We start from the raw sequence: 18,571 nt of genomic DNA on the forward strand, positions 1-18,571 counted from the left end.
ACCTCAAGTCAGAAGGCTCAAGTCCAAGTCAAGTCCCGAGTCATTGGTGTTCAAGTCCAAGTCGAGTCTCAAGTGTTTTGTGATTTTGTCAAGTCGAGTCTCAAGTCATCAAATTGGTGACTCCACACCTCTGATATATAGTGTATATTTAATATGCATTTGTTTTATTTTACTGTATACATTTGTAATGTTATTTGTTGGCATTGTAATGTAAAAAAAGTTAAAGTTCTTACATTCATAAGTTATCTGATACAAAACTGGCATATTCATATAAATATAATTTCACATCAGAGGATAAGATAAACATGTTTCAGTTCAAATGTAACTACTGAATAGTATTCAATTTGTGCTACAAATAAATCACTCAGATGAAAAATAATTACCTTTAATGGCCACTGGGGCATGAAGATCAATAAAGTAATTTAAATTTGAAAGCAGGTGGTAGGAGGATGAGAAGTGATATGTTTTGGCACAGATGACAAAAGTAATAAGTGGTTGTGGGGGCTGGTTTGCCATTGTTGTTACAACAACGACAAATTGAGATGAATAGGTCAAAAAGACAGTGGTCGATAATGCCAGTTAAGTTGTTGTGAGTGTGTCATGCCCCAGGGCAAGAGTGTTGCAGTGTTGCAGACTGGAGTTTGGGTGTCTGGTGATTGCACCCAGACAGACTCCAAAGCTTTACATGCAATATGGTGTCTGTCATATTTTTTGGTTGAACAGCAGGAACTCAAAATGCATCATGCGAGTGTCTGAAGAACTGTGAAGGGTGGACCAAAGTGAGTCCTAAAGCCCTTTCGGCATAGCGGGGGCAGAGACGGTGGGCTTAGTCCGATTCAAACTGTGATCCAGATGGCCAAAATGTTGGGGCTATTTCACAAACAAGTCTATCATCTAAACTTAATGTCAGATGGGAGTACTTAAAGAGCCTGTGACACGAGTTTCCCCCATCATCCAAACCCATCAATTTGAGTAAATATTGTCCCCTTGAAAACCGTTACTGAACTGATTTTGGATATTTGTACTTTGATAACCATTAATCTCCCCTTCAATGTTGACCATATTCTGGATCTTCTCGGGGATTCTTCAAATCCCGCCAAATTATGTGTGACGTCATTGCCAACATATCCTCACTCCCAGGTCGGCCTATGCTGACGTTATGTCAAGTCCCCTGTGTCGGCTTTTTCCAACGCAAGGGGGGGGGCCTTAGCGTCCATTTTCAACGCAAGGGGGGGGCCCTTAGCGTCCATTTTCAGCTTTCCGGGATGTCCATATGCTTCTATGGACGCTCATGGAAGCACGGCATTCGTTTGTGTCGGCTGCCCTTAAAGGCAATGTGAGCGTCCATTCTCATTGGATAACGGAGAATTGAACACCCGGAAGTAAGTATTCCCCTTACTGTCGATTGATTTTACAGTGATATCTGCACTACTCATCGACTAAAAAACACCAGATTATCCTTGTTAATTACACAACATTGATTGGTTTAAATTGTGTGCAATGCTTTTGTATTTTTCCCCTTCGATTCGGAGAAACAAATGTTTTTTCGTAGTAAAGGATAGCAGAAGACACTACACTACCCAGAATCCCCAGCTATCATTTAGACTACACCATGTGCTCTGTTTGACGTCACGTGATCTTCAAATGTCTCCCTGCATAAAAAAAAACATGGCCGAACTTCGTTTTATTCTCGGTGGAAAATGCCTATTTTAAAGTTAGTTTGGCCATTAAAATGCGTTTTGATGTCATTTGATGTGATAAATATGAGTTGTTATTTCAGATTATGTGTGCAGTGGATGTACATGATCTTTAGTTTGCTAGTTATTACGAAGATTACTTCAGGAAATTGCGTCCATAACGTTTTCATTGTTACCATTGTTCATTGTGCGGTGAGCACGTTGTAACTTCCGGTTGTTGTTGTCATCTCCGGGTATCCCGTGTGCCTGTTCTGTTGCCGATAGCTTATTAACTTAAACTTAATCGATCGTTTTAAAACTCTTGATCACGGCAAGTGCCTGACGTTGTAATCACACGTTACTACAGCTTAAGCACTCACAACTCTCCTTCTCTTAGCGACTGTAACTCCACAGTTGCCTACACTCTTTTCGGGTTTGCTAACGGTAGCTACTTTAGCTTGATAGCTAGCCATGGCTCTTTCCCCACCCTCTGGTGCTATTTCCTGCTCTTCCTGTCTCATGTTTGGTTACTTCCCGGCCTCCTTTACTGGTAAGGATACATGTGTTAAATGTAGTATAGTTGTTAGGTTGGAGGCGGGAATCATAGCCATAGAAGCCCGGCTCCGCATCTTAGAAAGTAACTCAGCTAAAGTAAAGCCCATGTTAGCATGTGCGGACCGGCAAAAGGTAGCTCCTCTTAGCCGTCCCCCGGCAACTCCCGAGCAGCAGGGAGACTGGGTGACTGTTCAGAAGGGGCATAACGCGAAACCCGCAGGTCCCCACCAACCCGTTCACGTATCTAACAGATATTCCCCACTCAGCGAGACACCCGCTGAGAAGCCAACTCTGGTTATTGGTAGCTCTATTATGAGACACGTGAATTTAGAGACCGAAGCCTCCACAGTCACATGCATTCCGGGGGCCAGAGCGGGCGACGTTGAGGCGCATCTTAAACTGCTGGCTAAAAATAAACATAAATACGGTAGGATTGTTATTCACGTCGGTGGTAATGATGTTCGTTTACGCCAATCAGAATGCACCAAACTTAATGTGGAGTCGGTGTGTAGTTATGCTAAAACAATGTCGGACACCGTAATCTTCTCTGGTCCCCTCCCCAATCTGATCAATGATGACATGTATAGCCGCATGTCATCATTTCAGCGCTGGTTGTCTTGGTGGTGCCCAGCAAACAATGTGGGCTTCGTAAATAATTGGACAGCCTTCTGGGGAAAACCTGGTCTGATTAAGAGAGACGGCATTCATCCTAATTTGGAAGGTGCAGATCTCATTTCGGCAAACATTTCAGGGCTTTGTGGACTTAATCCATGACAAACTGGAGTTGAGAGGCGGAGTCGCAGTCTTACACGCTTCTCTGCGCTCTCTCCTAGGCAGTCATCCATACGAATCCCAAACCCAAGAAAATACCCAATATTAGCGGTGTGTGTGTCTGCCCAAGGACAATTTAAGGTAAAACCTAATAGAGGTGTCATACATAATAACCTAATAAAAGTAAATGTAACAACTACTACAGTGCAACAAAACAGGAAGATTAAATGTGGTCTCTTAAACATAAGATCTCTAGCATCTAAAGCAATATTGGTAAATGATTTAATATCAGATTATAATATTGATATATGCTGTCTCACTGAAACTTGGTTGAGACATGAAGAATATGTCAGCATAAATGAGGCCACTCCACCCAGCCATATCAACACTCATATTGCTCGAGGCACGGGCCGAGGAGGTGGAGTTGCAGCAATCTTTGACTCAAGTTTACTTATCAATACTAAACCAAAATTAAATTATACCTCCTTTGAAAGCCTCGTTTTTAGTCTTACGCATCCGACCTGGAAAACTTTGCAGCCAATCTTATTTGTTACAGTGTATCGTGCACCAGGTCCTTATTCAGAATTCTTATCAGAATTCTCTGAGTTTTTATCAACTTTGGTTCTTAAAACAGACAAAGTAATTATCGTAGGTGACTTTAATATTCATGTTGACGATGATAAAAATAGCCTTACTGTTGCATTTAACTCTATATTAGATTCTGTTGGTTTCTGTCAGAGTGTAAATAAACCAACCCACTGCTATAATCACACTCTCGACCTTGTTCTGACTTATGGTATTGAAATTGAGCAACTATTAGTCGAACCGCATAATCCTGCTCTATCCGACCATTTCTTGGTAACTTTTGAAGTACTATTACTAGACTACAAAGCATTAGTCAAAAGCTCCTGCAGCAGAAACCTATCTGTTAGTGCTATAGCCACATTTAAGGAAGAGATTCCACCAATACTTAACTCGATAGCATGTCTGCATGTAGGGGAGGAAACTTATACAAAATGTACACCACCCCAAATTGATCATGTTGTTGATAGTGCTATAGATGCGCTGCGAATAAAATTAGACTCTGTTGCTCCTTTGAAAAAGAAGAAAATAAAACAACATAGATTAGCTCCATGGCATAATGCCGAAACCCGCAAAATAAAGCAAAAGTCTAGACAACTTGAAAGGATATGGCGTTCCACTAAACTTGAAGAATCTCGTTTAATTTGGCATATTACTCTCAATGAATATAAGAAAGCACTGCGTAAAGCGAGAGCAGCCTACTACTCTTCATTAATAGATGAGAATAAGAATAATGCAAGATTTATTTTCAGCACTGTAGCCAGGCTGACAGAGAGCCACAGCTCGATTGAGCCTTCTATTCCTATAGCACTCAGTAGTAATGATTTTATGTGCTTTTTTAACGATAAAATTGTCACTCTTAGAAACAAAATTAATGACCTCTTGCCTTTGACCAGTATAGTGTTATCAACAGCTCCCGGAAACGTAAGTTCTAATATTACACTAGATAGTAAACTAGAATGCTTTTCAGCCATTAACCTTGAACAATTACATTCAATGATTCTCTCTTCTAAACCATCAACGTGCATGTTAGACCCAATTCCAACTAAGCTGTTGAAGGAAGTTTTTCCATTAATTAGCACTTCTTTATTAAATATTATGAATATGTCTTTATTATCAGGCTATGTTCCACAATCATTCAAAGTAGCAGTGATAAAACCGCTTCTTAAAAAGCACAACCTCGATCCAGAGGTTTTAGCCAACTATAGACCTATTTCTAATCTTCCGTTCCTCTCAAAAATTCTTGAGAAAGCGGTCGCAAAACAGTTGTGTGATTACTTAAAAAACAATGATTTATTTGAAGATTTTCAGTCTGGCTTTAGAACACATCATAGCACAGAGACAGCTCTGGTTAAAGTCACAAATGATATTCTAATAGCCTCAGACAAGGGACTTGTCTCTATTCTTGTTTTGCTCGATCTCAGTGCTGCATTTGATACTATCGACCATGATATCCTATTGCAAAGACTAGAGCACTTAGTTGGCATACAGGGAACTGCTTTAGGCTGGTTTAGGTCCTATCTATCTGAACGCTCTCAGTTTGTACGTGTTAACGATGAATCTTCCACGCAAACCAAAGTTAGCCATGGAGTGCCACAGGGCTCAGTGCTCGGACCTATTTTGTTCACATTATATATGCTTCCGTTAGGCAATATTATAAGGAATCATTCTGTAAACTTGCATTGTTATGCGGATGATACTCAACTATATTTATCAATCAAGCCTGATGAAATTAATCATCTAAATAAAATTCAAGACTGCCTTAAGGACTTAAAAACGTGGATGACCTTAAACTTTTTGATGTTAAACACGACCAAAACTGAAGTTATTGTACTTGGCCCGAAGAATCTACGAAACAAATTATCTAAAGATATACTAACTATGGATGGCATTAATTTGGCCTCCAGTGAGACTATAAGGAATCTTGGTGTTATATTTGATCAGGATTTATCCTTTAATGCCCACATAAAATCAATTTCAAGGACCGCCTACTTCCATCTACGTAACATTGCAAAAATCAGGCATATCTTGCCTCAAAACGATGCAGAGAAACTAGTCCATGCATTTGTTACTTCTAGGCTGGATTATTGTAACTCTTTATTATCAGGGAGTACCAAGAAGTCAGTCAAGTCGCTTCAGCTGATTCAAAATGTACAGTGTACAGTTAGGAAAAGGGACCACATTACTCCTGTTCTGGCTGCCTTACACTGGCTCCCTATAGAACACAGGATAGAATTTAAAATTCTTCTTCTCGCCTACAAAGCCCTTAATGGGCAGGCGCCATCTTACCTTAAAGAACTCATTATACCCTACTGTCCTACTAGGGCATTGCGTTCCAAGAATGCAGGGTTGTTGGTTGTTCCTAGAATCTCTAAAAGTACAATGGGAGCCAGAGCCTTTTCTTATCAAGCTCCACATTTGTGGAATCAGCTTCCAGTTTGTGTTCGGGCGGCAGACACCCTATCCGTTTTTAAGAGTGCGCTTAAGACCTTCCTTTTTGATAAAGCTTATAGTTAGGGCTGATTAGATTCAGCCCCTAGTTTTGCTGATATAGGCTTAGTTTGTCGGGGGACATCTTACTTCTTCCTTCTCTCTGTCTATACCTGTGTACTCTCATGTTCCGATTAACCCAGCTTCCCCAAATGTCTTTCTTTTTGGTGTCTATATACGCTGGGATCCGGAGTCATGGATGATCCTGCGGTCCTGTGTCCTGGATCGCGAGCACTGGATCTTGAGTCGTGGCTGTGGTCCTGGATGGATATCCTCGTGGATTCATCTTCTTATTATACACACATGCATTTCCAAACATTTGGACTACCTATGTTGCAAATGTATTATCTTTTCAATTTACACACGGCATCTATTGCACGTCTGTCCGTCCTGGGAGAGGGAGCCCTCCTCTGTTGCTCTCCCTGAGGTTTCTCCCATTTTTCCCTTTAAACTGGGTTTTCTTTGGAAGTTTTTCCTTGTACGATGTGAGGGTCTAAGGACAGAGGGTGTCGTATTGTCATACTGATATTCTGTATAAACTGTGAAGACCACTGAGACAAATGTAACATTTGTGATATTGGGCTATATAAATAAACATTGATTGATTGACCAAGGTGGTTGCTAGGGACGCTGCTATCGATATTATTTCTGTTATGTTGTGTAACTGTTTAATGGTGTTATCTTTATTGCTACCCCCTTCCCCGTCAATGTATAGTGTTGGTCCACAGCGCAAACATATTAGTTTAACAAAATCCGCATCTAAAGATAGCCTACGTTATTTTCCCCTGTGCAATTCCAGTCTCACATCTCAGAGCACATCGTCATTAACAAATACCGGAAACAGACCGAAAACATTTAAAAAAAAAACAGTTCAAATCCAGTTTTGGACAGTCTGCCGTGGTTCCATCCCATTTCAAGTGCTGTTCGAAGCTCGGCGTAACCCTCGGAGAACACTCTCCAATCACAGAGCTTGAGGACTATCACGGGGTTTGTCAAACAGAGCACATGGTGGTGTAGGCCAAACGATAGCTGGGGATTCTGGGTAGTGTAGTGTCTTCTGCCATCCTTTACTCCGAAAAAATATTTGTTTCTCCGAATCGAAGGGGAAAAATACAAAAGCATTGCACACAATTTAAACCAATCAATGTTGTGTAATTAACAAGGATAATCTGGTGTTATTTTAGTCGATGAGTAGTGCAGATATCACTGTAAAATCAATCGATAGTAAGGGGAATACTTACTTCCGGGTATACAATTCTCCGTTATCCAATGAGAATGGACGCTCACATTGCCTTTAAGGGCAGCTGACACAAACGAATGCCGTGCTTCCATGAGCATCCATATAAGCATATGGACATCCCGGAAAGCTGAAAATGGACGCTAAGGGCCCCCCACTTGCGTTGAAAATGGACGCTAAGGCCCCCCCCCCCCTTGCGTTGGAAAAAGCCGACACAGGGGACTTGACATAACGTCAACATAGGCCGACCTGGGAGTGAGGATGTGTTGTCATTGCGGGCACAGCGCTCCAGCTGCACCGTCCAGGATCCCAGCATCTGCATGTAAACGCACGATGGCGCACACAGCAGCAAACTCAGACAGCGATGACAGTTTAATTTTGAACGTGTCTGAGAGCTCATATGAGGCTGAAGGATCGGTTTATGTTGTATCTGTTAGAAGTTTAGGAATTAGGTGCGTCAATATGGGCGATCATACGGTCATGTAGCCAGTGGTGGAATGGGACTAAAAATCATCCCGGGACTCTCGACCGGCCCACTTCGGTACCGCTAGTAAATTGTCAACGGGGGGAGTGGGGGATGTGCTAGTGAATTATCCGACCGGCCCACTTCGGTACCGGCCCATCGGGATTTGTCCCGATGGCCAGTCCGCCACTGCACCCAGCCCAGCCCACGTAAACTGTCAACGGGGGGGAGCCTCGCTGCGGGGGAAACGGTGGACCTAGTGTCCCGATCGGAGTGGCAATAATAATAATAATCCGTGCATTTTATCCATTAAAACACACGTTTAATCCATGTTGGTGTACTACAACTACAAAAAGCATCGGTTTGTTTTCTCATCAGGAAATGCAGACCGGCTCAAACAAACAATTTTTAAATCATCATCCTCACAATCATTTAATGTATCATATGTTCGCCGAATTGACATGAAAGCACTAATAAATGTAGTTTCATCCACTTGAGTTTACAACTACAAAAATAATCAATTTGTTTTTATATCACATCCGACGGGAGAAAATTCAGCAGCTCTCACTACCGATTTTTTATCCTAATTTAATTATCTTCACCACGATCATTTATGTTTATGTTCGCCGAATTGACATGAAAGCACTGACATATATGAATATACTGCAGTCAACTTCATTACAACGTTATTAACGTGCCTAAACTCAGTAATTCACCATTTCTACGCATGACAACACACTTTGTCCGTGTTTGGCGCTCTCGCCGCACAGTGAAGCGTTCCCGCATTGACGTCACCTCCGGCTTCCCCCAAAACTTCAAAATGAGTCGAAGGAATTTCCCCGCGATGTTCGAAATTATTGATATTTATCGGAACGGTATCGCAAATTCTTTTTTAAACTGACGGTTTGAGATTACTAGTAGCCCAATATTTCATTGCACAACAGTTGTTGGGAGGCTGTCACAGGCTCTTTAATGGTAAGTAATTCCTGCCTGTGGCCAACAAACTCCTGCCAGGCACTCTGAGTCAATAGACATGTACTGGACATTTCACCATCAGAGGCCAAACCCTTTTAAAGTGGGCAATTCAGCATTAATATGGTATACTAATAACCCACTGTATATATTGTAGTATACAAGTTATATTTTGTAGAACAATGTGCACATTTTTACTTTGGCTTCTTATGTTACATAGATATATATATATATATTTTTTTTTAAATATGTATCCTCTATTTTATTTAAAAAAAAAAAAAAAACTATTCCCCTTTGAAAATTACATTATGCAGATTATGATTTACTGACATTTTAAATTGCAACACAACAAAATGCAGAAAATCTAGCCTTGGGCAATGTTTAAGTAAGATGCTTGATCTGACTAAAGTGCCTAATGATGAATTAGACTGGGACTGTAACCTCTGTAGCTCTAATTTTTCAATGTTTCTTGTGACTCATGTCACTAAATCTGAGCACTATCCTAGTCTTCAAGTGATTTTGCTTATTTTAAACCAATGGTCTTCAATCCTTAATTTACATTTTAATTGGCAATATTTTGCTTTGTATTTGTAACAGATGCTTATCACAGTTGCTGGGTACATAATTTGAATAATTGTCAAAGTGTGACATATGACAGTATATATACGCTATAATCTGTCAACAATTCACGTACCTGTCAATCACTGCATATTACTGTAAATTAAATGGATGGAAATGAATGACATTGAAACTATATAAAACAAATGACTTTCATTATTTTAAATGTTTTCTTTGTATGTATTTTACAGCAAATCCCACTTATCAACAAAAAAGCTAATCTTGGTTTAAAGATTAGTTCTATAATAATTTTGTAAACAAATATGGATTTATTTGTAGGTCATTTGAGGAAAAATACAATAAAAAATAACTACAATTCTGGATGTTCTTAAGGTAGCCACTTTGTATATCTATCTTCATTTAGTCAAATGGATAACAACAAACTGCATTTGTGGTAATCTGGTTCATAAAATCGACCAGGAAATGTTGTATTTCTTTCATCCAAAAGCAAAAAGATTAGACCAAGATGAACTCAGATTTGAAAGTACATAAAGTTTGGAAAGTTACAGTTTTATCAGTCAAACGAGGTTAATCTTTTTAATCTGACAGTTAACAGTGATAAGCTCAACAGTCTTTGACATTTAAACATCTGCTGTAGCAAAATGACAATATAGTTACTACTGGATAGTCCTGGCAACTGTAACAGTTGCCTTTTGTGCAGACATTAGTGACAGTTAAACAGTCATAGAGAAAATAAATTAACCAACAACCTCAATGATAAGGTATTCAATAGCAAATCAATTATTAAACAAGTAAACTCAATTAAAAGCAACAATTATATATACAAAATATATAGCAGCATGTCAAAATTAACTAGAGAGATTTTCATTATATATATAAAAAAAAAAGCATCAATAACAGACTGCACCTCTACTATACTACCATTTTATTAAATTAACTCTGATAGTGTGAACATAATCCCTCCTGTTTATTTATAAGCAGACACAAACTTCAATTTATGTTTTTATAATAATCCAATAATCATATTGATTAGATCAAAAACGTTCATAAAACTGACTGACGATTGCCACGTGCCTTTATGAATACTAATACAGGCAGCTTTTAAAGCAACTTAAAGATCTACAAATCAATGGAGCAATAACACTTTGCAGAGGCAATTAAAGAAGCTGTAACATGTTGTACTCTGCCTTTGTTTGATACTAAGTCGGATTATGGAGGGGTGGGAGTGGTTATTGATTGAAATATGCCTCCTGGCACAGCATGTTCTAGGTACAAGTGACAAACAACAAATCAGGCGCTAATCCTGCCATAATAAAAGTTGCTGCAGGATATTGTTACAGTAAAATACTGTACAAGGCTGGGCTTTTGCAATTTCTTAGCAATCATCATCTGTCATGTTAGCAACACATTCAAATGTGAGTCTTGCTGTGACTACTTGCTTAGTATCAATTGTCATTTATTTGCAAAAAACCTTGTTTACTTAGTAGGGCCTCGTTTTAGACATTTTAAAATCCTTTTCAGAAATCTACGCAAACTACAACTGGGAAAAGTTGAACTATCGAACCTCACTGTAAGAATTTTCATTTTAAATAACAAAGCTGGTGATACTTTATATGTTTCTCACAGTCTTGAAAATCACCAAACCGTCCATGAATGTAAACTAGGCCACGGTGAAAGGTTTAACAATTAACAAATGTTTCCAGGAGGTTGTGGGAATTATCTTTTACTCGATTAACATTTATTTTAGCCAACTAGCTAAGATTTAGGAGTTCCAGAAAGCCCGACAAACAAGGTCAGCAATCACACAGAAGTGAGCAAGAGAGAGCAAAACTGAATACAAAATAAACTTTATTTAAAAATAATCTGATGTAATTATGTGGTTTGTTGATGTCTAATGAACGTCAGATACAGACTCAAGTCTCTGTAACAGTCTGACCGAATATCCACCTCAAAGTCTTCCATGAATGCGTCAAATAATTCACATGCGGGCCGCAGTATAGCGTATAGTCTTTCCGATAAAGGCAGCGGTGGTCCAAAAAAATTTCACACTCAAACACACCCGTCCGGACATAAAAAATCCAAAAGTGATTGTTTGAACATTTTGTGTTGAGCAATGTCTTAATGTTGCTTCCTTAAATCCACTCCCAAATTTGAATTAAAATGCAAATATATATGGTTGATAAAATATGTAGTTACAATCATTAAAAAATGATTGTTTAGAGATGAAGCACAATTGGGATTATAATAATCCCAGACAGTAATTTACTGATATACTCAGTAATTCTTAAAATGTTTCGTTCACAACTCACTCACACAGGGTAAACCTAATTGTCGCCTAGTGGCTGTTTGCCAGAATAAATTGTCCGCAAACACACATAGCTAGGATTAATCCTCCTGGGCATACATATAGTTTTTCTGGTGCTCATTGGGCATTTTAACATTTTAACATTTATTCACATTCATTAAATGTACCTGATCTTGAGCCATGTCACGAGGGCAGTGGATATCTGCTGCGATTAAAGCTCCTGACAGCACTAGGCCTTGGGACAAACAGCCTTTGCACTGAAGAAATCTGGTTACAGAGCCCTTCTCAGTATTCCAGATGGCATTATATGCTGCAGGAATGAGAAACAGGGCGAAAGCATGTCACTTTATTGACTTGAGAGAGAAAATGTGCCATAAAAGGATCAAAGTTAAAGGTTAACATGTTAATATGAATGTTAAATTCTGTTTGGGATGGGAAAAGGGATTAATCTTTCCCAATCTACTGCTAATCATTTAAATAATCATAATTTAGCATGAGATGATACAATACAAAGAGAAAGAGCAGTCACAACCTTGTGCATTTACCAAATGTGAGTACTAGTTATTTTATCAAAGTTACCCCCATAGTAAAAACATTTAAAAATTCATTTTGTATGTATAATGCTATTGAGGACCAGTCCCTAACAAACTCATCAAGAGTTCCTCTCAATATATTTGATAATCTATAAATAGTAAATTGGACATCAAGTTTTTAAACAATGCTAAAATAATGTGAAAGAATTTGTAATCATCATGTACTTTTAGCAATGAATACTCAGATATATACTGCGTAGAACTCTATTTACTTCTTCAATAATGTCTATTACACCATATGTCAACTCACCAGTTAAAGTGTTATCACAGTAGGGTTGGAGAGCAGTCCTTAGGGCCTTCAATGATGTGACACTTTGGACTACCAGCAGTGAGTTGTCTGAAAGTGATTGCTGATTTGTTGCACACTGGCAGAGACGCGTTGTTTTTCCAGAACTAAATCTGTTGTTTCTCAGAAAACCTAAATGTTCAGATTCACAAACAGCACGTCGTAGTGCACCTAAAAAATAAAGTCATAACTGTGAAGATTAAATCAATGCCAAATAACATTGGAGAACTAGTTTGACTTGATTTAGTTAGCTGTAGTAAACACATTGAAACATTATAGGGTTTTCTCAGGAACTACCATGTGCCACAGGAAGTAGTTCCTTCTCACATATAGAACAGTAGAGTCCCAGAGAGCAGGGCTTGTGATCTTTGGCTCTCTGAAAGTAGAATAAAACAAATATTATCGGGCTTCTTTAATGTTTCAATTATTATGTCCACACCTCTAAATATACTTCATATGCTGTATTGTTTTTCATTTTCATCTGTATCTCTGGTAGACCGTTTAATTCTGACACTAGAGGCTTCTCAATACTCAAATGTCCCCTCCTCGACTCCTCGGTCCTCCGGTAGTGACCCGGAAATGAATTTCAGCGCGCCATGTTGAAGGACATCTCATTTCTCTAAATGCACTTCGAGGACCGAGGATCGAGCGTCGAGGAGGCTCTCTGGAGGAGCTCTAACCGAGGAGACACTGATGGTTCCTCCACGGCTCCTCCGCGGACGCATTTCCGGGAACGGTGGAGGCGTGACGCACGGCCGGACTCATCTCAGCCAATGACAGCTCTGCATGCATCCCCTGGATATTATTTTAGAAACTGCTTTCATCGCGAAGCGATGTTTACAGAGAGAACAGCTGTGAGGTCCGTGCAGAAAGCAGAGCAGTGTGTATAATATATATCACTCAGTATAACAGGCCTACATTACTCTCTGTATTTGTATGCTGTAGTTTAGTAGATATCTACAAACAAAGAGTCGATATTTTTCTAACACCATTTAGTGCTTCACATAATAAAATACACAACGGCTGTAGCCTGAGTATGCTTTAGGAGCTTGGTGTGTGTGTGTGTGTGTGTGTGTGTGTGTGTGTGTGTGTGTGTGTGTGTGTGTGTGGTGTGTGTGTGTGTGTGTGTGTGTGTGTGTGTGTGTGTGTGTGTGTGTGTGTGTGTGTGTGTAGATGTGGCAGACAGACGGGTCTCAGTTGGTTTGGTGTCCTCTGCTTACTTTTAATAGCCTACTTGTAAATACAACTTTTGGCCCGTAATTTGAATTCCCCATTTCAGCGACCAGAGAGAGGGGGGGGGGGAATATATATCCAGTCTCTGACTGTGTTACGTTATTATGAGAGTGCTCTCATACTTGTTTGATTCTGAAATTGTATATATTTATATAAATATATGTGTGTGTGTGTGTATATGTCCGCATCTGTAGCCTGTTATTGTCTCATTACACTGCACTGTGAATGAATCAAAGTAAATATATAAGTGGTCATGAACACATCTGTCCATCAGACAGAGGGCTGCTGTGCCTCCTGTCATCATTAATGGACGTCTCTTTAAAATGACCGCTCAGAGGAGAGGAGTTCTCATTTCTCTAACCGCCTGCTGCTTCCCCTCCTCTCTCCTCGGTTCCCCTCCTCGACTCCTCCGCTCGCATCTCCTGTGGGCGGGACTAAGTCTCGAGGATAGGAGTCGAGGAGGGAAAAATTGAGTATTGAGAAACCTCTACTGTGTTGACCGAGGTTGTGGAACATTACCATCGTCCGTGTTATCTACAAATGCTTCTTAGTGCAGCACATTGATAAACAGAATCCAACACTACATGACTGTACAGCAGCAATGTACACTGATAGGAAATACTATATCCATTCACTATGAAATGCTGAACAAAAAGCCATACTTACATGTATTTTTGGAAAGGTCTTTGTAAATCTCCTGCTCTTCTGCTTGCAAGATCTCTGTACTTTTAAAGCTTGGTTGAAAAAAAATAAGGTAAAATAAGTATCTGGTACACCATGCGATGTTTGTGGATAAAGTAGTAGCTTTTAAAAGAAAATGTACATGTTCATGTTTTCATGAAGGAGATTTTCATGTTAAAAATCACTATGCATTTCTTTAGCTTTTATTTGACCTACCTTGCAAACCCAAATTGGTCCCTTAAACAATTTTGATAATGCATCGCAACACACTGTGTTCAACCTTCTTGATCAATATTGACATGTTTATGCATAGGTTGTTCAAAATGTACATCCTTTGATTTAAAGAGATTAGGACCATACCTTTTGGTTTGGTTGGCTCACTTCCTGTGCATTGCTCTGCTGGACGACTGGCACTACATCCAGCTGCTTGAGCTTCTTTTATAATCTTTATGTCTTCTTTTTTGGGGGTCACAATGTCGAACTCGGTCCATGTGTAACTACCAGGTGTAATAGGTACATTTTTGAGAGTTTTGTTCTCCCTAACACCCAAAAAGGACTGTCCTGACTCGGAAATGCAGCCATCATCCTGAGCCTCTGGCAAAAAATTATCCTGATAAGCACTCTCTTTAACCTTCTCTTTCTTTGAGGGGTACCCTCTGACGGGTTTGGCTCTGGATGGTCTGCTCTTCAAACCCCCAATCACCACCTTTACCTCCTGATCTGTCCTGACCTTGTTAGTCCTCCTCTGGCTGCTTCTGGTCCCAATCTGCTGAAGACTGGCACTCCCTACACTCTTGGCTCCACCTGTCAATTAACATGAAGTCACATTTTGAGCAAATAGATACTGTACATCTGGTAGTTATGGACTGGGAAATTATCGAAAATAGATAAGATTAACCTTTCATTATTCTTTAAATCTACATTGAGGGACATAGCTTTATCCATAGCTGCCTCTCCCTCTCTTACCCCCTAATCCCACCAGGAGCGTCTGCGCTGCGGCGTTTTTAGCGATCGCGGCCACTCTAGTCAATGGGTGCTATTCCACCAGACCCGCTGCGCCGCGGCTCGAAGCGTCCCAGAAGCTCCTCGCCGCAAGGAATTTCTAAAATATAGGATGAATCCTATTTTTGACGCGGCGCAGCGCAGGCAGGAAGTGGAACTTTCATCCAACAACTGTGAGGCTGCACACACGACGCTCCGCTTCCCCAACGTTTTGAAACACGCCTGGTGGGTTATGACGCAGGAGGTCGCAGCACGGCGCAGACGCTTCCGGTGGGATGAGGGGGTAAGTCTCTCCCGAAACACATCCGTTACTGCAACAATGTGTCTACATTCAAATCACAAATCAGAACTGCTTTATATTTTAAGTGTGTTTTTTTTAGATGATTTTTAAATGAATGTTAACATATGTGTGTTCTATTATTGTTGTTGTTAATATGTAATTATTACGCAGCATCACATAATCAGCAGCTATACACAGCAGTGAGAGATGATGAATAACACCACCTGTCATGATCTTAAAGTTTGAATGGATTGACATTTGGATATTATCATAACACTTACGATTAATTTTGTTGTAACACTATCAATTGTAGAAAGGTGTATATTATTTCAACACGTCAGAACTCTCTGCTCCAAAGTTTCTCTTGTAATAAAACCACGTTGCGCATTTTCCAGGCTCAAGGGCGTATGGCACTCTCAACTCTTTCCAAGACATGTCGGGGGCCTGCCTGCCAGTAGCTTTGCCGATATCTGTGTTGATAGGTAATAGATTAAGAGCGGTGAATCATCTTAGATACAGGAAGCGCTCAAACGTTTGTGTGAGTTTATCTAATTTAGCAGTGATTCCATGTCAGCCACAGCTTGTTACAAAAAACCTGACTGATATGTGTTTGACGAACTTAAACCTGACTGATGTGTTTAACGAACTTAAACTAGCTTTATTAAATGTCAGGTCTTTGGCAGGAAAAACATTTTTAATCAATGATTTTATCACTGAGCACAATCTCGATTTTATGTTTTTAACAGAAACTTGGATTGAACAAAATAACAGTGCAGCTGTTCTTATAGAATCAACCCCTCCCAACTTTAGTTTTATGAGTCAGGAAAGAATGCAAAAGAAAGGGGGTGGATTTGCTATTCTGTTCAATGATTCCCTTCAATGCAGGAAGAGTATGGAAACTTTGATTCTTTTGAATATGTGGCCCTTCAGCTGAAATGCTCCTCTCGAGCTCTGTTCCTAAATATCTATAGACCACCCAAATACTGTGCAAGCTTTTTTGATGACTTTACTGAACTGCTCTCTATAGTGTGTATTGACTTTGACCGTCTAGTCATTGTTGGTGATTTTAACATCCATGTTGACAACCCCCAGGACAGAGGGGCTAAAGAACTGTTTTGTGTTCTTGATAGCTATGGACTGACTCAGCATGTGACGGAGCCCACACACAATAAGGGGCACACTCTGGACTTAATTATCTCAAAGGGTCTGAATATCTCTAAGGTTGTGGTGACTGATGTTGCACTGTCTGACCATTCCTGTGTTTTCTTTGAGAGCTCTATTTCTGTTCACACAAATGTTCAAAAAGACGTAACCACAAAGCGATATTTAACTGAAAATACTAGGGAAATGTTTACTCAGAATTTTTCTACCACACTTGCCCCTGCTAACACCTCAGTAAATGAGCTAGTAGATCATTTTAATTCAAAAATTAAAAATGTTATAGATGCCATTGCTCCAATTAAGGTAAAGGAAGTGACTGGGAAGAAAATATCTCCATGGAGAAAGTCCATGACCGTGAAAACAGAAAAAAGAGAATGTCGAAAAGCTGAACGCAGGTGGCGAAAAACAAATCTCCAGGTTCACTTTGACATTTATAAAGAGAGACTTGGCCTTTATAATTTGGAATTGAAAAACGCACGACAATCGTTCTTCTCTGACATCATTACCAAAAACAAAAACAACGCACGTGCCTTGTTTGCTACCGTCGACAGACTAACTAACCGCGCAGTGTCAGTAGCCTCTGAATTTCTATCCACCAGGGCGTGCAATGATTTTGCCTCCTTTTTCAATGACAAAATTCAGAAAATCAGACAAGCAGTCAGTGCCTCTGCATCAGGAACAGCAAATGTGTTGTCTCTGTGTCCACTTAACATCAATTCAGACATCATGACACAATTCCATCAGATTAATGATAAAAACCTAGAGGATATTATACAACTTCTGAAATCCTCCTCCTGCTGCCTTGATATTATTCCAACAGGATTTTTCAAAGATGTTTTGCCTTGCATGGCCTCAGATCTACTTCATATAGTAAACAAATCTCTTCACTCAAGTATTTTTCCACAGGCCCTGAAAACTGCAGTCATTAAACCGCTCTTAAAAAAGAATAATCTAGATGCTTCAGTAATGAACAATTACAGGCCCATATCAAACCTCCCATTTCTAGGTAAAATCATTGAAAAAGTTGTTTTTCAACAGTTGAGTAATTTCTTGCATTTAAATAACTGTTTCAATGTGTTCCAGTCAGGCTTTCGTCCAAACCACAGCACTGAGACTGCTCTTGTAAAGGTATTTAATGACATCCACTTAAACACAGACAGTGGCAGAACTTCAGTGTTAGTATTATTAGATCTCAGTGCTGCGTTTGACACTGTTGACCACAGCATATTACTAGACCGACTGGAAAACTGGGTGGGACTTTCGGAAACAGTTCTAAATTGGTTTGAATCCTACTTAAAGGACAGAAACAACTTTGTTTCTATAGGTAAATACACATCTGAGTTGACAAATATGACATGTGGGGTTCCTCAAGGCTCCATCTTGGGGCCTCTTCTCTTTAACATCTACATGCTACCACTGGCTCAGATAATGAAGAACAACAAAATAAGTTACCATAGCTATGCAGATGACACACAAATGTACGTAACAATTTCACCAGGAGACTATGCTCCAATTCAAACACTGAGTAAGTGCATTGAACAAATCAATGACTGGATGTGTCAGAACATTCTCCAATTAAACAAAGATAAAACCGAGGTAATGGTTTTTGGAGCCAAGGCAGAATGTATAAAAGTTAGCGCTGAGCTTCAGTGTGCAATGTTCAAAACCAACAGATAAAGCCAGAAATCTAGGTGTAGTCATGGAC

The 18,571-nt window shown here is 39.7% G+C and overlaps 1 protein-coding gene across 1 annotated transcript in view; it reads right to left on the reverse strand.

Moving 5' to 3' along the window:
• brip1 (BRCA1 interacting helicase 1) overlaps positions 1 to 18,571 on the reverse strand; it is a 121,004-nt gene that overhangs the window by 35,086 nt on the left and 67,347 nt on the right. The window contains 5 exon segments of the mRNA XM_034097979.2: positions 11,798 to 11,940; positions 12,474 to 12,680; positions 12,807 to 12,885; positions 14,409 to 14,476; positions 14,784 to 15,227. Of these exon segments, the coding sequence (XP_033953870.1) occupies positions 11,798 to 11,940; positions 12,474 to 12,680; positions 12,807 to 12,885; positions 14,409 to 14,476; positions 14,784 to 15,227 (941 nt within the window).

The sequence above is a fragment of the Pseudochaenichthys georgianus genome, chromosome 13 (genome assembly GCF_902827115.2).
Source record: "Pseudochaenichthys georgianus chromosome 13, fPseGeo1.2, whole genome shotgun sequence".
NCBI classification, from domain to species: Eukaryota; Metazoa; Chordata; class Actinopteri; order Perciformes; family Channichthyidae; genus Pseudochaenichthys; species Pseudochaenichthys georgianus.